Source organism: Cyprinodon tularosa, unplaced genomic scaffold (genome assembly GCF_016077235.1).
Source record: "Cyprinodon tularosa strain WSP-4 unplaced genomic scaffold, ASM1607723v1 ctg90, whole genome shotgun sequence".
NCBI classification, from domain to species: domain Eukaryota; kingdom Metazoa; phylum Chordata; class Actinopteri; order Cyprinodontiformes; family Cyprinodontidae; genus Cyprinodon; species Cyprinodon tularosa.
Window position 1 is genome coordinate 3,484,487 of NW_024039674.1, and position 22,845 is coordinate 3,507,331.

Genomic DNA, 22,845 nt, shown 5'->3' on the forward strand with positions numbered 1-22,845 from the left:
TGTTGGCCTAATACACTCGACCTGATGAAGATCAAGCCCAAAACCTATTTCACTTTACTTTGGATTATAGTCTTCATGATATTCTGTTCATAATAATTTTTTAAAATCAGGCAGCAAACCCTTCTGGTGTCTTCTTCCCCCAGCCATCATTAGCTCCGAAAACACTAGGAAGAGAATGGTGTCTCATATTATACCTTGAAAATGATTGAAAAAATGTACAAAAAATAATAATAGCAAAAGAAGCCCTTGAGAGCATTTGGTGAAAAAATAGGCCCAATGGTGTCAGAGTCCTGGTTGTCCCTGTCACCAAGGACAGACTGGTAGTCATGGACGAAATTTTGATTTCAGAAGTCAGGGGGATGCAAGTATTTTTTTGATATAACTGACTTTAGGGTGTTTGACCATCCAATCACAGACCAGATTCAGTGGCGCATAAGATGTTTGTAAAGTGAGCTTCTCAGGAGTCACAGCGGTGACAGTCCATCACACAAGAAAAGACGGTGGGCCAATCAGGAGCTTGTGGGCGTTCTAAACTCAAGGAAAAGGGCTTCATTTTGGGCTGCGGACTTCCACTTGGTCCTAGTGCTCGACAGATGTCTGTGTACTTTAGCGTAACATTGTTTTTGGAGAGTAAAACGTACCGGGAAACAAAACGGATGTTTGAAAAAGTGCAGAGGACATGCCCCCCCCCCCAAAAAAAAGAAATAAATAAATACATCCGTGCTAGTGGTTACTATGTCTATTTAATGTTTTTATGGGGGAATAATGGTTGAATTTAGTTGTTTTTCTCTTGTCTTGTATTTTATTTGTTGTGAATAACTTTGGTCTGCAGTGCAGTTTTAAAGAGCTATGGAAATAAATATAGGTTGGTATGAGCTCTAAGAACAATCCAAGTAGGTCCTGTCTCTGCAGTTAGTGTCATTTTGCCCTGTCCTTGTCATTGTATGAGTGCCCCGGTCGTCCTTGTTTTTAAGGGTAGTCCTCTGGATTCAGGGGTCTTTAAGGTTAACTTTTTATAGTTTGACTCTCAAGAGCTTTTTGTCTCATATGGTTCTGATGTGTCAGGGGTTTTTGGTTCTGTGTGCAGAGAGGAGCGTCAGAGAATCACTAATGACGTGATGATCCCCTCTGAACACTGTGAGAACCTTTTAACGAGCGGATCTTCAGTCAGTTAAGGACTTAAAAGTCACCATAAAACCTGCTGGCTCTCCATCACTTTTTCTCTCTGCTGGTTTGTAGCTGATGATGATAATGGTGATGATGGGACCAGCTCTCATCTTTTCGATGTGAATACCTGATGTGAGAATTTTTTGGCGGCAGGCACTCTCCCGTCTGCGAGGGTCTCTGGTGTGTGCAGCGTGGGATTATGGGAGGACGGCGTGCTGTCAATCATGTAGCGGGCGTAGGTGTGATTTCCCTCTCATGCTGCAGGTCGGCTCGGGATGGAATCTCATTACTGGCCGCGTTTCAGGGTGACTGACAGCAGAATACTGTTTGGGGCCCCAAAGGGCCCTAGCCGGCTAAATGTTAAATGTATGAATGCATTGGAGTCAATGGAGAGATGAAGTGTAGCTGAATATTTTTCTTCCTGGGAAACAGAGTCGGAGTAAACAGTGTGACCCTGAACACACCGTCTGCTGCTGTTTCACACAGGAGGGAACACCTCACACACACCTGAGCGCACACCTGAAAGCAACGCTTCTGAAGTCCACAGAACAGTCCTGGTTTGATGACAACAGTCTGAGGAAAAACATTAGAATCAAATCATTGATCACAAACCGCAACATTATCATTTTAGCTTTCCCCAGACAGATGGTTTTATAACCGATGACTCATTTTTTCAGTGATATGGGGATGTTTACCTCACATATGACTCAATGTAAATTTACCTGAGCTGAAGTTTTTAAGCCTCAATTAATACATGTTTTAGCATCACAATGTTGATTTAACAGTTGTTAGTGTGATGCTAAATGCTTTCACAGGCTTTTAAATTTGCAATTTTATTACATTGAAGTGAAGAAACTACCAGTTTGAGCTGAAAGGACTTATTATATAATTTAGTTTAAACCATCATTTCATTCCAAATGTTCTTCCACCGCTTTTATACTTCAGTAACTTTATCACCAAAAACATTTTTATGCAACACACAGTGCATTTATATTCAGCCCCACAGAGTCAATGATATATAGAATCTCCTTATGATCTTCTAGGGCATGGCTCTTTGTTTAGGGGAGTTCTCCTGCTGGAAAGGGAACCTCCTCCGCAGGCTTTAGGGCTCTTAGAGCCTCCAACAGGTTTTCTTTCAGGATTTAAGGTTAGGTTTCTTCCAAGCCTGGTATTTTCATGCAGCCCAAAATAGTTAGGTTAAGTTTTCATCCAAGCAGACATGTTTTTCTGTATCCTTCATGGTTTGGAGCAAACTGTAAAGTAGTCCTCTAGTTTCTTTCAAATATGGCTTTCGTGTTCCAAAATTCTCCCACCTGGGCCGTCGATCTGTGCTGCTTCTTCAGAGTTGCCCCATCTGCAGACAAATCACAGACTTATTCTGTCTCTGTAAGTGTTGCAGCTGATCTATTCATTCTGGACCATCTGCAAACATGAGAGACTCTGATGGAGAGCGACCTGGCTAATTTAACAGCTCCTCATATCCTCTATGTGACGTTGGAAGCTTACAGAGCAGTAGGAGTGTTGGAGGAGGTGAACCTCCTCTCTTTCTAATTAGTATTTAACAGGGGTCTCCACCTTGTGTCTTTGTGTGTGTGCTTGTGTGTGTGTGTGTATATTGATCATCTGTACTGCAGGTCCTGAAGCTTCAGTATTGATTGGATATTTAAAAAGTAACCGGTGTGTTTTTTATCTCACACACTCATTATTGCAATTTCAAGAGACAGTTTAACATTGCATCAGATGGAAAATTAAGTAGACATACAGACCCCCCTACCCCCCACATACCTGCACTCATCTGAGCGTTCACATCTGGGTTTTAGATACATAATGAGGCCCTCGCATAGACTTCCTTTCTTTTTTTCCCCTTTCTAATGCCTAAACATAAACATTACATAGGTAACTCAGACCTAAACCTAGTTTACATCTTAGTACTAAACCTAACCTCCAACGCTGGAAAATGAGACACAAAGAAAAATCCTCACTTTGCATAAAAAAAAATCACTTTATTAGTAAAATACCAAAAATATTTTCTCCCAGAGCTGCAATTTGAAGAGTGATGTAAAAGTCAGCTGGTGTTTTTTTTTTTAAATTGATCATGTAACAAGGTTTTAACGAGATTTCAACCAACAAGCTCCAGTGTCAGACAGAATGAGGAACTATAATGACCCGTTTATGTCCCTCGGATGATGTCACTGACTTTATCTTTAGTATCATCGGTGAAGAAGATGGGAGCTGTTTAGTTTTTGGCTCTCTGATATAATATGGGTCATTCATATTATAAAACTTCTAGGAATAAGAGGAATAATAGAGGAATAAGTTGCCTTCATACATAGTAGTAATATAGTAGTGATGAGGACAGCAAATTCTGAGGCAACTAAATATTATTTAATAGTTCAATTTGAAAGAAAATTATTATTTAAAAAGATGTTCATATAGTTCATGTAACTACAGTTTTATAGCAGTTAAAACTGACAGTAAGTATAGTTTTGGTTCAAAGCATCCGAACAAGAAGCTATAAATTCTTTGAGAGGACATGTTGCAGAGGTTCTGTATTGCATGTGCAAATAAAATAAAATAAATAGGCAATAAAATAAAGATGATGTTCTAAGCCATGGATAATTAGGTTATAATCATCATGATTATCTAACAAATAATTATGACTATTATATTTATAAATAATATATATAGTTCACATAGTTTAGAATTTACCTCCTCCATCTTATTAAAACACTTGCTTTGCCCAATATGTTGCAAGGTAGGCCCAAAATAATTTAATAAAAAAAATCTGTGCCTCACGCAGAGCCCTAAAATAACTTTGAGAGGGAAAAAAAAAAACTCCAAAAAATTATATAGATGCACACTTTCCAGTGCCCTCTAGTGCCCTTTTACATAATCTATGATGGTTGTTAACGCTCCGATTTTTTTTTCTTTTTGCTTTTGTGTTTTTTTTTTTCTTTTTTCTTTTTTTTTTTTTATGACATGTGTATATAAGTTTAGTCATGGTGGTTTTTGTTTTGGTTAAATTGCATAGATTGATATTGAGATGGTTTTGCCCCACTAATACTACTATACTATTGGTATTTATGGATGCTTGGTAGAACCATCTTGCCTTGCATCAAGAAGGATTCAGGTTTGATTCCCGGCCTGCAATGTTTCTGCATGGAGAGGCTGTTTGCAGACGCTTTGGATGTTATTGTCAGAAGTGGCAGTTAATAGCGGTTATATGTCCCATAGAATGGATTCAGATTGTGCCAGTAGGCTCAGTGGTTGAAATCACTGAGTGAATCCTAATCCTAACCCTAAGGAAATTCCTTTTCACCCTGTGGAATTCATTAATTTATGTAATCTGAAAATATTTTCAGATTACAATACTATAGTAGTTCTTGATTTACTGTAAAAATAAATAAATAAAAACAAAAGGATCCGCATGTCACTCAAAATAACTGTACCAAAAACAAATAACTCTCATATCCTGTCAACTACGTAAGTAGTAAAATCCTCTCTCTATAAATATGTAATTCTCTGTGAATAAATGCCGATCATTTTCTAATGAGATCCTCATCAAAAGGAAAATGCAATACTAGTTTTTAAAACCCAGAACCAGTACTATGGTGCCTGAAACAGAGGTTGAAAAACAGAAAGAGTTTTTCTGATTTCAGGTTTTAAAAACTTTGAGTTTTCAGTAAACCTGCTTTTTGAAATGGACCTAAGAACGGATTGGTTGGAAAAACAACGTCTATTTAGTTAAAGCAATTTTGGTTAGATTAACCAATATATTGGTCAGAAATTGACTAAGCTATAGGTTTTTGATCAAGCAATTTAACTGCTTAATTACTGTAGTAGCCATTCAAAATGTCGCCATATCCCTAATGGGCCCTTGACTGGTCCTTGGCTGGTTCCCTACAATTCCTTTTTGAACATCAATATTTGCACTAAAAAAATGTTTCTGTCATGATTTGTGGACATTTAGATCTAAATAGAAGCGTCATCTCCTGGTCAGACCCTGTAATTCAGTAAAAGGGTGGAGTCAAAGTAAGAAAAAATATGCAAGAAGGGGTCACCCCAGTGGCTGGAAGTTGGATTGGATTTTGCTGAGAGTGGCAGGGAAGTGGGCTGCCATTCGGCTGGCGGTTGACTGAGAAGGGCCATTTTAAATGGCTGCTACTGTAAACAACCAATAAAAATGCTGACTGATGGTTTATTAAATCTGACTGTTTGGCTGCAGTCAAGAGTAGTGTGTAATAGTTTTGGACCTAGAAAACAATTACGATGAAGTATACATGTACAGTACAGCATGCAAATCTTGGCTTTAACCATGGTTGTAACATTAGTTTGAATTAGTCTTAAATTCCAAGAAGTTTAAGCAGTGACAGAGCAGGAGATTTCCAGGCAACCAAAGGGTTGTTGCTACAAGCCTTGGCGTCAGCTTTCAATGTTGTTTCACTAATAACCGATATTTTGGTCAAAGTGAATAATTTGTATAGGTTTGCTGTTTTAGAAATATAGAACACAATTTAACCAAGTTTTTTTTGGTTGTGCTGATCAACCTGTTTTTAGGGTGTCGTGACACCATGAGCGAATCACTGCTGGGTTTGTGCAATGAAATATTGAGTGAATGAGTAACTTCCTGTAAGGACTATCCCTGAGCAGCTGGAACTGACTTTAAGTAAAATAATAAAATAATGAACCAGTGATTAAAGCAACTTGATTCAGTTAATTCATTCAGATGATTTATTTGTTTGACTGATTTATTTATAAATTACCCAAAATTCCCCACTAGTGAAATCAGCAATGAGTCTTTACTCGTGGTTCAACTTTCCCTCCTGTTGAAGAGGTTACATCTGTCCTTGTGAATCCTTCTAAGGCAGAGACAATAAATACCCTATCTGGGTTTATATATCTATACAGCACAGGACTGATATAGAGGTGTAGTGATCAACAGCCATTATGCAGCTGTTGTTGTAACTTTAACCGTACTTCAGCCATTTGTTGGTCCATGTTAATCGAGGTTCCACCTCCTGCTGCGTCCTTCCACCTCATCTTCTTTTCAGAAAAAGCTACATGAAAATCTCCTCTGAGAAACCGATGTAATGATGCATTGATGAACTTAAGCTGTTGAGAGTCACAGCTCTGATAGGTGAACTGTTCTGGAACTATTTTCAGTGGTGGATTAATCTGTCTTGTTGTTTGCAGCAAGATAATGAATCGCTGATGGATCACAGAGGAAGCATGACTTTAACTGTTAATAACCTCCTCCTCCTCACTGGGACAAAGAACAAGAGGACGTGTCTGCTCTCATTTGCTGTGAAGAGATGGTGATGGACTCCTCATTATCTCAGTTAATTACCTCCTCCTCTTCCTCTTCTGGACCTCTTAGAGACTGGAGAAACAGGCTGAAATTGCCCTGGTCTGGAAAACCCTTTGTGTGCTGGGCCGTGTGTGTGGTAGTGTGTGTGTAAAGGGGCTCGGTGACTGGCAGGTGACATTAACATGTTTAGCTGTAAAATGTCAAACTCTGAATATTTCCTTGGCTTTGTTTGACCTGTCTAGCTACTGTAGGAGGTGGAGCATCTGTCAGGGACAGACTGAAGCAGATGGTTGTGATCAGGATCAGGGAGTGCTTTAATTTCACTAGATCCATATTAAAGACATATCAAGGATTAGTTCAGCATGCCCAAGGATTTGTCCCATACTTATTTTTACTCAGAGTTCTGACCAGGAATAGAGAGGTTTTTGTTCAATAGGACCAGGACTCTGAATCAAATCAGTAGGCTAGGGTTAGCATGTTTAGTTTGTCTGAGATTAACAATCCGTTCTAATCTTGATCTGGCCTTTGGATCAAATCAAATATGGAATAATTAATTAATTGGATTTCCATCAGCTGGTGTTACAGTTCAGGTGTTGTATGAATAGATCTTACTGATTTTCTGATTAAGATGTTCTGTTTGGGTGTGTTCCAGATGTTCTGCAAGGATGTGTTTTAGATGCCCTGTCGTTTCCAGATGTTTTTTTTTAGCATGGTGTGATCCACATGTTCAATCAGAGTCAAAGAGAGATGCTTTTCCAGAATCAGCACAAGATATTTTGTCAGAATTAAACTAAGATATTCAAGAATGTTCTGGCATCACGTGATCCAGATGCTCTAGAATGCTGTGATCCAGATGTTCTAGCATGATGTAATTCAGATGTTCTGTTAAGATGTGATTAACTTTTCTGGCATTATGTGATCCACACGTTCTGGCATGATGTGATCCAGTTGTTCAGATAAAATGTTATCCAAATGTTCTAGCATGATGTGATCCAGATGTTTTGTTAAGATGTGATTCAACTGTTCTGGCATGATGTGATCCAGTTGTTCTTTTAAAATGTTATCCAGATGTTCTAGTATGATTTGATCCAGATGTTCTGTTAAGTTGTGATTATATTTTTATGGCATGATCTGATCCAGATGTTCTGTTAAGATGTGATTCAACTGGTCTGGCATTATGTAATCCAGATGTTTTGTTAAGATGTGATTCAACTGTTCTGGCATGATGTGATCCAGTTGTTCCTTTAAAATGTGATCCAAATGTTCTAGAAAGTTGTGATCCAGATGTTGTAGCATGATCTAATTCAGATGTTCTGTTAAGATGTGATTAAACTGTTCTGGCATGTTGTGATCCAGTAGTTCTGTTAAGATGTGATGCAGATGTTCTAGCATGACATAATTCAGATGTTCTGTTAAGATGTGATGCTTTGTCAGGGTTTGTCTTGAAAAAAGGCTGTCACGTGTTCTAAAGGAAAATCTGACCTTATCTGAGTTGTCAGTGGACAAAACTGAATTTAGATGTTCTGATATAAACAGGATAAGCTTATTTTGGGGCTATATGGAAGCATACCATTTAATTAATCCCACTTGCCACTAAAATGCACATCCTGTTATGTGGATCATAAAACCAATCAGAGAGTTTTAGTGGCTGTTAATTAGCTTCCAGTACAAATGAGCCACAGATGTTAATTAGCAAAAATCTGCCCAACATGTGGTGATAATTAGAGTTACAAGCATAAACACATCCGAAAACACTTGCAAGTTCTTATATGCAGATGAAAATTAATTCAGTTCAATTTTCAATTCAGCTTATTTATATAGCACCAATTCACAACATATCAGGTACTTTATAGAGACAATTCAATCTATTTGTGCAGTCCAATTGGTTAAAAGTTTTCTATCAAAATAAACACAGCTGATTGATTTAATATTAATTCATATAAATGTACAGTAATAATATTAGAATTGTTTGCTAGATATTAAAAAATTGAGGTGTCCATTACTTCTGTATGCTTGCTCTTTTTCTCTGATAGCTGAATGGACCGTCACTGAATCCCATATACTCTAATTGAAACACAAACAGCAATGCACCCTGTAAACACACTGCTGTTCAAGTTTAGCCTAAATATTTCTGGAAAACCTTAGATACAGCAAATTTGGGTCAGTTTGGTTGAAACATGGTTAGTTGAAAAGCTTTTCTTCTTGGCTTTGGATGATCATCTTTATTTGATTGGTGGGAAATTTTGTTCCTGATGTGATGCGAGTTGGAAGACGCATTCTGTACACTTGATTGTTGGTTCTGTTGGATCTTTGGGACATAAAACACCAGTTTGACACATCTGAGCTGGTTTGGACTGGTAAGATAATTAAGCTTGTGAATCTGTAGAAGAACCTGGGAGAAGTTAAAGTGATTTAAATCAGGTGAACACACAGAGAGCTGCACAGAGATCACCCCCCAACTACACACACACCCTCAGACTGTCGGAGTTAATCTGTTCTATGAGGTAGAAAATGTAGTCACAGTGTGAGGACGAATTATCCTGACAGTGAAGTGCTGCCTCACAGTGTGTAGCTCTGTGCGTGAGCTGGTGTGTGTGTCACTGTGTGTGTCACTGTGTGTTTTCAGTGTCAGAATGTGTGCCTTCTGTTCTCCGAGGAGATAAATTTGCAGTCCGTCCTAATTTGCTGCTCGTAAATATCAGCAGTGATAGAGCGAGTGCATGTCAGGAGTGTGTGTATGGGTGTGTTTGTGTGTGTGTCGGGTCGTCCCTCCTTATCACATAACAAATTGAGAGCTTAATCTGTCCTACGTTTAGATTTACGACTCGATTGTTCACTGAGAGGAGATGTTAGGAAGGAGCAGGCAAGGAGGAGGTGAAAGGAGAGCATTCTACATGGTGCCTTTGTTTCTAGAGACAAACTGATAACCAGCTGAGGATGCTGATGGGTTACCATGGTGATAAGATTGATCAGCTGGTCAGAGATTAAACTTAATCTTCAGAAAAACATGAGTTAAGAGGAAAAGATACACCTACCTGCAGGGAAACAAGAACTACACTCATAACATGATGAGGGTCAAACCAAGATAACTTGACTGTCTTACTGTTAATGTATCAGTCAGTAACAACCTGAAACAAACCAGTAACCAGACAGTAACAAACCAATGACCAGTGACCAGTCATACCAACTTAACATCCCACAATTTGGTAACCAGACAATAACAAATAAGTATCCAGTTAATAGGTAGTAAACAACTCATGACAGGGTAGTGAACAGTCTTATACAGGCACAAATATAGGCACTAAAAACCTGTACCAAGTCAGTAATCAGCTAATAGCCAGCCAGTAACCAAGCAATGATCGTTTAGTTACCAGACACTCACAATTTGTAACCTGTGAGTAATCAGTAACCAACAGTAGCAACCAATCGAAGTCATTTAAAATCTAGAAACAACCTGTGACAGGCTAGTAACCAGTCAGTTATCAGGCACTAATAAAGTATAACAAACCAGTAATCAGTGAGTAGTCAACCAGTAACAAGGCAGTAACTGGCCAACCTGTAACAAGTCAGTTATCAGCCTGTAATCATCAAGAAACAATCAATGTAAAGTAAAAATCTTTAACAAGCCAGTATCTAGGCATCAACCAACCTATAAAAAGTCAACAGGTAGTAACAACGTGTGACAGATTAAAGGGCTGGTTATACTCCCAAAGCAGTGTGTCGCAGTGAGCTTGTCTCAGGTATGAAGCAGATATTTTATGCTAAACTTTGAAGCGTGGTCTGCGCTATGTTATTCCATGCCAAAACGCAAGACGGACAATCAGGAACTAGCTGTGGGTATAGATACGGCTGAGGCAGTGAGAAAGTGGAAAAATGCAAGGGGCATCTTCACGAGTCATTTTCCAAAATGGTGGTCATACAAACAAAACCAGTCGGTAAGGCACCAAACAGGAAATACGCATAGTGTCGAGCGGATGTAGACTTGGTCAATCAGATGCCTCCTGTCTGCGGAACTGTCTGCGGTCACCTACAATTTTGAAGACGTGCACCAGAGTGTCTGCGGAAGGGGCGAGGTCATATCTGCACTAACTGCGACACACACACAGACGACGTGGTTTCTGAGCGAAAACCAGCCTTTAGTCACCACTCTGTTACAGGTGACTTACCAGGCATTGAAACCTGTACTGTGGCGACAATTGAACACTAAGCAGACACTAACCAACCAGTGACCATATAGAAACTAAATGGTTAAAACCTGTAACAAGTCAATAACCAGGCTGTATCAGCTAGTAACAGGCTAGTAACCAGTCAATTAAAAGTCAAATATCTGCTAACCAGTACCAAGCCAGTTACCAGACACTAACCAGGTAGTAACTATCTGTTGCTAGTCATATTTGGTGAGCTACCTCTCATTAGGAATTTCTGTAGTCTAGTTTTGGTTTTGTTTTTGTTTTTTATTTTGCACAGTTTTAAGGATGTGGAGATCAATCCCAAGATTGTATAGTTTTTTTTTTTTTTTTCATTTGCTTGAAATTAGTTACAGAAAGCATCAAAGAGCAAACATGTTCAGGATCAGATTCGACTTTTCTCCTGCTATTTTCCATCTGCTGCTATAGAAGCCACCAAAAGAAACATAAGAGGGAATACAATAAGTTAGAAATTATAAGGAACAAAAGGGTTTAGATTGTAATCCCCAAAATTAGCTTCTTTGGTTATTTGCCCACTGCTGAGTCACTTATGGCATGTTTGTGTGTACAGGTTCTTCCTGAAGTTCTTCCTGAAGTGCAACCAAAACTGTCTGAAGAATGCAGGGAACCCTCGAGACATGAGGAGGTTTCAGGTAAGTGTACACAAATCCAAATATATTTCCTTCAAGGCCAAAACACCTGATGCACAGCATGCAGGACAGCAATTTAGTATAAGGTGTATTGTTTTGAATTTTTTTTTCAGCAAGGGGGGCACCAGACTATCAGTCCATCCAAGTATCAAAGTTACATTTTCTGATAATCATAAAGACTACAATAATTGTTATTATTATATTATTGTATAATAATACAGGCAACCAATTTAGTGACACTTTTTACCAGATGAAATAAAACACTTAAACCTTCATCTGGTTTTATAGAAAATGTGACCAGTTTATTCTACAGAACAATGTAAATCAGTTAAAAATCTGGTATTTCGAGACCTTTTATCTGAACAGGAAATGAAAAGTAATCCATCCATCCATCCATCCATCCATCCATCCATCCATCCATCCATCCATCCATCCATCCATCCATCCATCCATCCATCCATCCATCCATCCATCCATCCATCCATCCATCCATCCATCCATCCATCCATCCATCCATCCATCCCACCGATGCAAGATTTTGCATACCGGTTTGCATTGCAGTGAGGCATGACAAAGCAATGTCCCAAAGGCAACAAAGAGAATCATTTTTAAGAGCATGTCCAGATGTAGAGAGGATTACATTAGGCTTTTTTTTTGCAATTTGTTTATTACAAAACAGTCAACTCCCCCTGGTGCACTCTTTTGAGTTTAAAACAGATTTGAACTACATGACTGTTTTTATGTATCAATGTGAGGCAAATGAATGAAAAGCACTGGAGGTTCTCAATGAAAGTCTCATAGAACCTACGCATGATAAGGGAACTGACAACTTTCTCAGAAGGTACATTCTTAGTCATTGGTAGAGTAGGTTTACAAGAACCAACCCTGAGAAATGATACTTCTCGAGTGTTGTGGATCTGTACAACTACCTGCTCCAGACAAAAATACTCCAAACCATCTCAGATATAACTACACTTGTTGAGATGTATCCAGGAGCTGTGGTTGCAGGTTGGATTTAATACACAATCTTGCTCCTGAGAGAGATTCCACTGGTATTTCAGATACAATGTTTCTGATTATGGAGTCTGCTCCTAAGCAGGTGATGTCACTGATTTGGGGAAATTTGTCACAAACATAGACGTTCTGGACTACAGTCCACTAAAGTCCACTATATCACATGTACCATTATCACTATTATATGCAGGTAAGCTACTAAGCATCAAACAGGCAGAGCAGAGAAGAGGATGAATGTGAGGCATAAGAGGTAGTGTCTAAGCATGTAGCGTCTAACACTTCAAGATTACCAAAAAACCCTAAAAAGATTCTCAGTTATCAAGTGCGGCAAAATAAAACAAGCTGTTTTTTGTTATTAGAATAATCTGTTGTCATTGTAGAGAGAAATTTAAAAGTTCAGAAAATCACTAAACATGGATGTCTCCGGTAAAGCACATTCAAATTAAATTACTCTTAATTAAAAACACCTATCATTTATTGAAAAGTATGTAATAATTTCATTCTTAAAGTACTTTCAGAAGTTTGTATTCTGGATGTGACCGGACTTTTCCATTAACACTCAACAATTCAAAATATCAAGGATTATTAGCAGTGGAAGGGTTAAAATCTATTCAGGGCACCAATAGTGGTAAGGAGTGCAGAGTGTCCTACTGTGGACCAGATGCACTTTGTAGAGTTCTAACATCATCTTATCATCCATCATCTTATCATCCATGTTCAGGAACCATGGACCTCTTGATGGTGATGACAACAATGTCTTCTATGGCTTTGCGGTCTAATCGGCTCCTTTGTTTGCAGGTGGTGGTTTCTACAACGGTCAACGTAGACGGCCATGTTCTTGCTGTCTCTGACAACATGTTTGTCCACAACAACTCTAAACATGGCCGCCGGGCCCGGAGACTGGACCCATCTGAGGGTAGGCTGGTTTCACTTTGTCAGGTTTTATACTGACCAATTACAATCAAAGCTCTACTCTGGTTGGTCACAACCAAGCAGGTTAGGTCTGGCTTGAACTAAGCAAGGTATTCTCTAACTGATTAGAATAAAGCAGGTTAAAGTCTATCCGCTGATCAGGACCAGGCAGGTTGTTTCTGTCTGATCAGAATCAGTATGTTATATTTTTGTTTACAGCACCAGTTTGAAAGTTTTCCTATGCTGAGCAGAATATCAATAATAAATGGTTAAGTGTTTGGTTCAGAGTTCTTTGTTGACCCAGACAGGTCCATGACTTGATCCTGACATAGATGTTCAGGTTAAAGGTAAATAAATATGTTTTGGTTGTATTGCAAATGTTTGCATCAACTTCATTCTGACAGCAAGAAAGTGCTCTGAGAGCAGCATAATGTGAAGACACATCAGCCCAGTGGATTGTGGGTAAGAAGACCAGACACTTCCCCATCCCCAGGGAGGACATGGCTTTTGTGTGTATGTGTGCATTTTCATCCTCTTTAATTGCCCTCCTAATTAAAGACAGTCACCATGGAAACCACTCCTCCTGTCTGCACTGCAGTGGAGTCCCGTGGGTCTAACTTGTCTCTACTCGCTCGTTTCATAAAGTCTTGCAGCCAATTGGCTGGGACTTCACTTTCAACCTCGCACAGAACCTCAAATCTTCACAAGTAAAAGTTTCTGAATCCTTAAAAAGAACAAGTTCATTTGGATAACAGAGGATGGTGTTTTCCCAGCCTGACTGCTGTTTTTTTTTCTGTGATGCTGTCATTGTGGAGACCTTGGAGATCCCATTTTGCAAAGAGAAACAGAACCAAAATGGTATGAGGGACTCAAGTTTTTCTTTTAGGCACCTTTCAGACAGCAAAACATTCAACAAGCCTATGTCCCATTTCAACTTAACTTCCACATGGGGGAAAAGGTTTGCATTTGGTTGGCCTGCTGAGACTTGGCTGTGGTTTAGTCTGTCGATAATCAACTTACTCTGCAGCATCTCCTTGTACTTGTCCCAGTGTGGGAAACATTCCTCCCGTTTGGTATTTGTCCTTTAGTCCATCAGCTTTGTGCAATGCATATCTGAAAAAACCCAGAAGGTTAACTTTAAATGGACATTACGGTATGTCCACCAGGAGTATAGTTGTTCCCAGTGGACTTACTCACTCTGAAGCAGTTCTGTATGTTCTGTCCATTAGATAGATATAATTCAGGTCAGGACTGAACTCTTCCTTTTGTGTTGTTTCTCACTTTGATATAAAGTTTCTTTGAAATGACAGAACAGGTTATTTCTCTGCTATATGTGGATCATTAAGGGATCACTTAGGTACTGTAGTACCCACAGTATTCTGCCTGGATCCCATCAGAACAGAACGACAAAAACAATCCAACCACACAACATAAATGTAATAGAATAAAATAGGATAGAATAAAACAGAATAGAATAGAACAGAGAGGTGCTGTAATGTCATTTGAAGTCATCAGTTATGAGATTAGTCCCCCACCCTCCCCTTCTTATGTTCTTTCATTTCACTTTATAATTAATCTGCAGCTGTACTTGAGAGAAGAAAGCGAAGCAGTCAGGGGTTGAGTGTGTATGTGTGTGTGTGTGTGTGTGTGTGTTTTGGGGGTCTGGATTGAACTAAAAAAAAAAGGATAAAACACGACCCAGTTAATAACATTTTTAACACGCCTTGTGTGCTTTTGTCGATCGGAGGTTCGGAGCCAGTGACTCAGGATCAGTTCTGAGGTCATCACTCAGATCAACGCAGCTGAACTTCGGACGATGGTTCACACCTTTTATCTCTTTCGCTTTCAGTCTATTACATTATTTTTCACATATATTTGGATTTAAGTTGATTTTAATGAAGTGTCTGTAGTTTGACTTTACTCTGGATTTTCTATAATCAACATTTGGTCAAAATTTGATATAACCTCAAGATATACAGTACATCAACAGCCTTAATAATATTTGGTTGAATTTTCCTTACTGAGATGGACCTTGAGGAGTCAGCATTATTTGGGTTGAATATTTGACCTCTCTTCTTGGCAGATTTGATAGGGTTCTTTTTTTAAATGGATGGATATCAGTCACAGACGTGGCTTTGAGCTGAGGTTTTTCCAGATGCTCAGGCTACCACAGAGTTTGGCATAATGTCCACAGACATACAGCTCTGACAGTCACTCTCTGGGTCCTTGCGACTTTGCTGAAAACCCTTTTCATCTTGGTGTCAAAAATAAAACATTTACATTTAATGATTTTACTCCAATAACTTTGCTGCTTATTAGCTTGTTGTTTGACCCAGAGAACTTGTTAGGGTCATAATGATTAAACTTTGCACAACCATTCTGAGAGACGTCCCCTTTTAAGTTCATAACATGCGAAAATCTACAAGGTCAAGAAAGCTTGAAAGGGGAAAATCTTGCTAAGAAATTATCTTTGTCCATTGTTCACCTTCCACCTCTTGATTTAAGGTTTAGTTAGGAAAATGCATTTCTATTCTTCGGTGCAGCTCTAAGGTTTCTATGTCGGTCATCCTCCTCTCAGCTTGTGGTTATGTTAAACTGGTTACAATAGTGTTCCAGTAGTTTCCAGTTCTTTATTTCATTTATTAGTATTTAAAGCGGTTCTTTGGTCTTCTATTCTATTCTATTCTATTGGATGCCTCATACCAATGTGTATAGTGTGTTCATCCATTTGATTTGTGGAGAAAAAAACCTCAACTGCAGATGAATCTATGTGGTTTTTAGGCCCCGTCCACACGAAGACGAACCCTGGCCTAAACGCACAAATTTTTCACCAAACCAGCCTCTCATCCACACGAAGCCAGCGTTTCGGGGGTCTGTAAACGATCTTTTTTTTATTCAGCCTTCAGAGTGGGAAGATTTCGAAACGCCGTTTTCGCGTTTCCATCTTTACGCTCTAACCGCATATTTTTTTTTACACGCATGCGTCATAGCGTCGCCTCTACACACGCATGCGCGACCAGTATCACAACAACAATGGCGCCGTTGCTGCTAATGCTACTCACCCTGCTGTCGGGCTTACAACAGAATCTTCTTCTTCTGGAATATCTCCAGGAAGAACTGAGCAATATCGACGACATAGTTCAGCACCTGAATTTGACTTAACCACGAAAATGGACCCGCAGGGCAACCATGTATAAATATTAGTGCGCATGCCCAACATTTCGTCGCTTATTTTTGCTTTGGCACCACAGCGCCACTTACAGGCCTGGCATACATTTTGCAGCGTTTTCATGCATTCGTGTGGACGCTCACATTTATTTTACGTCTCCGTCTTTACGGCAAACGTTTTGGAAAAAATCAGCGTTTCGTGTTCGTTTTGACTTCGTGTGGACGGGGCCTTAGACTATTTGTTCCTTTGGTTTGTCTTTACTAAGTCTTCAGATTCTGACCTGAGCAGCTTGTTTCACACAGTTTGATGTTAACACATCTGTCTCTGCTCCAGCAGCCACTCCCTGTATAAAAGCCATCAGTCCCAGTGAGGGCTGGACGACTGGTGGAGCCACTGTCATCCTCATCGGAGACAACTTCTTTGATGGTCTTCAGGTCGTCTTTGGCACCATGCTGGTGTGGAGTGAGGTAATTCACACTGACCAATCAGATTAACAGTTATTACCGGTCAGACATACCACCATGCTTTATAGTATCAACCCAAAAAGGAAAATGTTTTTTTTAAGTAATTCCTCAGTTTTTGGGACTTTTTCTGTACCACAGATAATCTGATCCTGTGATTCTAGACATTACATTAGGTTGTGTTCATTATTTTGGTCCACCTATTCCTGCATTTCAGGTTGCAACTGTGAAATATTAAGGACATCAGTCAAACTGCAAATAAAATATTGTTTTATCCCAGGATTCTGACAGCAGGGATATGTGACCTTATTTTATTTTTCTAAAGAAATAGGAAACAAAGTGTCTAATATGAAAAACAGTCAGACATTTACAGATTTATCATATTGGTAAATAAAACCAATGGATTAGGAGGAATTTAATGGAGCAACAGCTGATCCCTTTCTAGTCTTAGAGAAACTCAGTGATGGACAATAACACGTGAATGAATCCGATTAATCTGAACAATGATAATTGTAGGAACTTCCGTTCCAATATTGCAGTAACATCCAGCAAAGGTTTTAGAGCAGCATCCAGTACATTCAGGACAACATTTTTTCCAGAGATAATGCAGAATCAAGTTTTCTTCTTTTCTCGGTTCTAGTTGAGGCTTTCGCTACACTTAAACACTCAGGCAAATTTTGTATGAATTGTATACATAGCCTGATGACTCTAATATATCCCATGAATATGTCTCTGTGCTTAGCTGATCACTCCTCATGCCATACGGGTCCAGACTCCACCACGTCACATCCCTGGAGTAGTTGAGGTCACGCTGTCCTATAAATCTAAACAGTTCTGTAAAGGAGCGCCAGGACGCTTTGTCTATACAGGTAACAGATAAACACACTCACACCTACTGACACACACTTCCTTTCCCTCATTTTACAGAGCAGTTTATTTCATCAGTCTGTTGGTTGACTCGGTTTGCAAATGGCACAGTGGCCTTAGCATGAACCTTTAACACTGGAGGTCAGTAAGAAACTAATGTGTTAAACGGATTGAACACTTTTTTTCTGTCAAGATCTTGGTTCAACAGTCTCCTTAAATGATAAGGGTTGAAACACAGACAGTTCTAGAACTACTGACTTCAGCCGTATCAGTTAAACCCTCTGCAGTGGTGGATGGAGATTTTTAATGAATACATTTTTACAGATACTTCAGTTTGACCCAATAGTGCCATAAAGATGTGGGAGAGTTCTGCATCTGTCTCGGGATCTCCTATCACCTGGAAAATGGACAGAAAACTACTGATCGGAAACTAGACCAGGATAAATCCTCAAAACAGGCCTGAATATATAAACCAACTGCTTTCACTCTAGAGGACTAGCAGCTCCATTCCAAGGTGCCCATGAATGTGGAGCTCCTCGCCATGACATAAGGCTTTTCTCAACTACCCCACAAAGAACTGGACCACTGTCACCTGTGGTCCAGTTCTTAGTCATGATCATTATTTAATGACTAATTGTGAGGGCTGGAAAGTAGACATACCAATAAACTGAAAGCTTCTTCTTTGCTAAGTTCTGTCTTAAGTCTGACAGACCAGAGCCAGATCTACTGTGGGCAAGGTTCTAATCTGTCTATCCAGCACCTGCTTAATCCCACCAAAAAAAATAAAAAAATAAAAAAAGCAAAACAAAAAAAACACACACACAAAATAAACGCTTCAGTTTGGGGCATAGACTAAAATCTGACCCAGAAGGGGATATCAAAGTTTGTCCTATCAACAACTATGACCTCATTCATGAATGGCTAACTTTTAATCAGGCTCTTTCAGCTATGAGTGCAAACTTCACCAGCTTGCACTGGAGTTTAAAGAACTCCCAAACCATGTTTTGCAAAATAAACTATATACAGATGCCTTATAGTGATGTCTACATGTCTCGGTCATTATTTTTACAATTTACAGCACATTCTCTGAAATCCTGATTACAGAAGCCGCTATTCATAATGGCCCTTCCCAGTCAAACGCCAGCTGAATTGCAGCCCACTTCCCTGCAACTCCCAGCAAAATCCCCTCCAACTTCCAGTCACTGGAATGATCGCCTCCTCCTCCTGGGAGTGTGTATTTTTTTTTAACTCTGACTCAACACTTTCATTGAATTACAGGGTCTGACCAGGATATGACCCTTCTCTTTAGATCTTAATGTCCACAAATCATGACAGAAAGAATATTTTAGTACAAAGTTTTATTTTTAAAAAGGGAATGTGGGGGACCCACCAAGGGCCCATCAAGGAAAGTGGGGACATTTTGAATGGCTACTACTGTATATGTCTGAAGCTGTCTGTGTGGCGCACTCCTCACATTTGAGGAGTGTTCTGCATTTGATGTGTAAACCAGTATTGCTCCATATGATTGGAGAACCATACCTGCATGACCCTCTTAGCAAATCTGCAAATGACAGTCATGGGCTGAGAAACTGAATAATTTGATACTTTTCTTAAAGACTGGTTAGTGATACCACCAATGCTTTTCCAGCCCTTAATATGACATAGAAGAGTCATGTGAACAACAGCAGCTCAACAATGCAAATTTTCTTTTTGTTGGAGAACTTTGTAACTACCTCATTGACCTTTGCCATGAGGATAGACTCACCACTCCCTGAATCCTCAGACTATGGCCATCCTTAGTAGGACAAGCTGAGTGGCTTGAGGAAATCCCTTCTTAGTCAAATCTCTCATCTCACCTCAAAGCTATACAGAGCAAGTGGTGTCCAAAGCTTTCCTTTTCTGAGTTGCTAAACAGTTTTCCTAAGTCTATCTAAGGCCAACAGAAAGTTCTTCAACACAGCCGTTCTGAATCCCTTCCATGCTTGAGGTTCAGTTCCGCAACTTTTTTGGGAGTGTGTTTGGCATTCTCCCGTGTTATGAGCTTATTTCTGCTAACATATTTAACAAAGCTAAGTTTACATGATGATGCAATATAATGTCGGTGCTGATGCTTTCCTGGGCTGCAGTGTATTGAGTTCTATCAGGGATTCAAACTGAGGTGCATAGTAAGATGATGAACAAAGCTTGTCCCATCAGTACCATCTAGCATTAGGAAATTAGCCCATCACAAGATACTCCTTCCTTCAGGACCTGTTTGTATTCAGGGGCTTATAGATTCAGAGCCCTAATTTCAAGCTAGAAACCCAGAAACTTTACTGTAGCTTTTTTCATGATAGATCTTCTTTTAAACAAATCTTATTGAAAGCAGATAGCTTAACGTTTCCCTCTCAGGCACTTAAGAGTCCTGCAGGAGATCCCAAACAACTTAAAATAGGTGTTTCACTGAACCTAAATGTTCAGTGAGAATTTTTCAAAGCCGACTAGACCAAGCAGATCAGGTTTCATCAGCGAGCAGGCGGCAGCAGGTTAGACAGAAACACAGCAGATAACAAAGTGAACAACATCAACAAGGTCACAGGAGTTGCAGATAACACAGACATCAGGAGAGCTAACACACTCTATAACTGCTGCTGGTTCCGCCCTGTGGGCCTTCAAGGACTGAGCACACACACACACACAAGACACAGTGTGATGATGTATAGGACAGTCAGTCTAAAGCTTGTTAAATGCAGCTGAACCAAGACGGGATTATGATTCATGTATTCAACACACACATGTGCACACTTAAAGCTGCGCTCTGCTGAATTCACTGATGCTCTGATTTATCACCTCCCAGCCAGCTTAAGCCTTAAAGGATGTTTCAGGAGGAGCAGAAAATAAAAATAAAAGGCCCGTCCAGTCTCAGCTATCTGCAGAAGTTGCAGAAGTGTACATGAGTCACTGTAGAGTCCGTGACTCACAGCCATTAGCTCAAGTTACATCAAAATATGAGAGTTACAGCCACGCGCTGAATGAATCTTTAATCTGTATTTATCACAGCCATGTGCATAAGTGGGAGCAATGTGTACAAGTCACAAAGATTGGCACAAGTCACAGCAGTGGTCAATAGTCAGAAAAGACAAGCACAAGACACAGTGATGTATAAAAGTCACAGATTTATTTACAGGGAAATTTGAAGGTGTTTAATTCACAGCCATATGCAAAAGTCACTGCTATATTATAAGCACAATTTAGAAGAAGCAGTGTCCATGAGTCAAATTCTTGCACAAGATTCACATCTGCTTTATGTGCACAAGTAAAATGCACTTGTCATCTTCATATCTCATTAGAGTTATTGTATCTGTTACTATAATTTTTGTTTATCTATTTTTCATGTACACAGACATAGCAACTGAAAAAATCCTAGCAGAAACCATTATGGTTGTCATAGATCTCAACAGGGTGATAGATTGTCCTTGTTTTCTTGGCCACAATCCTCCTGCGACTTTTATACAAGTTTCAGTACTGATAAATGTTACAGCTAGGACTGGGTTCTTTAAAGTCCTTGTTATTTCTCTCTGGCTGAATGGACGTAAGGGAATTTAGTAGTAAAATTCGGAGTACAGTGAGCATGTTATGAGATGTTTCTGAGAACCCAATATTCATTCAGACACGTCACACTTAAAAGGTTTGTGAGGCTTAAGTTATAGGCAAGCAGGCTTGAGAAGGGACCAGGCATAAAAAGGCAGATGGCAACTGAACCATCAAGTGAGAGGCTGAACAGGCTGAGGGCAGGATCGTGAATTCAGATGACCGTGGAAGGTGTCAAGAATCAGGGGCCGATTAAAAATCAGGCAAGGGCAGGGCGAGAACAGGAAGAAAGGAAGTGAACACAATCAGTGGAACAAACCTCATACTGTCAGAGAGACAATCTGGTGGAGCTTGACTGAGAGGGGTGAGTATTAATCCTCCTGGAAGAGTGGCAGCTTAGAGATGAGGGTGATTAGGAGAGAGGCAGTTGCATCTGCTTACTCTATTTAACAGAGTGGAGCCGAGCAGAGAGTGGCAAGCAGCAAGCAAGCCCAAAAACAACCAAACAGAGGCAGGCTGCATGACAGAGCACACAAGAAACTTGACATTGTACCAAAGTATATTTGATCTGTGTGTTATAGTATGTCATGGTATAGTCAAGTAAGATAGATAAAACTGCACGATTTAATAGGCCCGTTAGTCAGAAGTGCTCTGTGCTTTAACTAATCCTCTCCGTACACTGTGAACTGTAGAACTGAGTAGTCTCCCTCTCTCTGCTCCTTCGCAGCACTCAATGAGCCCACCATCGATTATGGCTTCCAGAGGTTACAGAAGGTCATCCCTCGTCACCCCGGAGATCCTGAGAGGCTACCCAAGGTACCACACAGACACATGAAGCACAGAAACTCTAGGAACAACAACAGAGAGACAATCTAGAGCCAGGCTGGGTCCGTGTGTTCTTTCCATCAGCGTGCGTTCTAGTTGGCTGCTCAAAGTCTGATAATCATCTACTGACTGCTCTGTTTAACTTGTGTGTCTGTGATGAACACAATCATACACAGTCAGTGCTGAGCTACAGTTTTGGATGGTTACAGCTAAAAATCTTAAATAAGGAATACTGCAGAGCCAGTCCCTGGACCAGCAGCTTTTAGACCCTGGAGCAGATCAGGAGTTTCTATGTGTGATAGTGTGAGTGAGTTATCAGCCTGGAGGTGTGTGAATGTACTTCCAGCTCTTTTTTTAATGAACATGTGAGCATGAAGACGTGCAGCAGCTCAAAGAAGATTTTTGCCTTGCACTTTGTTTCTCCAGCTGCCTTGATGTGAGCTGACATGCTGTTAGCTCTGTAATGAAAACCACATCCCACCACGTCTTCAATAATTCATCTGCAGTGGTTTTATACTGTTACCCGCACTGTCTGGTACTCGCTGAAGAGTTCAGCTACTTGAGACTGAGAAATCTCTGCTGACTTGAAATAATACCGAATATTTACGGGTTTTTTTTAACCTGAGGACCACCTCTTGAAGCAGAACCAGACCAGAAGACGGTTTAACTTAAGGGCTCAGAAAAAAACTAAAACAGGACCATGATTTTCACACAG

At 39.8% G+C, this 22,845-nt stretch overlaps 1 protein-coding gene across 4 annotated transcripts in view; it reads left to right on the forward strand.

Annotated features, from left to right (window-relative positions):
* Positions 1-22,845, forward strand: part of LOC119776000 (transcription factor COE3-like) — a 54,813-nt gene that overhangs the window by 22,652 nt on the left and 9,316 nt on the right. For 2 of the 4 annotated variants that reach the window (XM_038274191.1, XM_038274188.1), the window contains exons 7-11: positions 11,234-11,315; positions 13,125-13,242; positions 16,741-16,874; positions 17,611-17,737; positions 22,033-22,121. In XM_038274191.1, the coding sequence (XP_038130119.1) occupies positions 11,234-11,315; positions 13,125-13,242; positions 16,741-16,874; positions 17,611-17,737; positions 22,033-22,121 (550 nt within the window). The remainder of the gene's footprint in view (positions 1-11,233; positions 11,316-13,124; positions 13,243-16,740; positions 16,875-17,610; positions 17,738-22,032; positions 22,122-22,845) is intronic. The other 2 variants (XM_038274192.1, XM_038274189.1) reach the window with 1 other exon arrangement.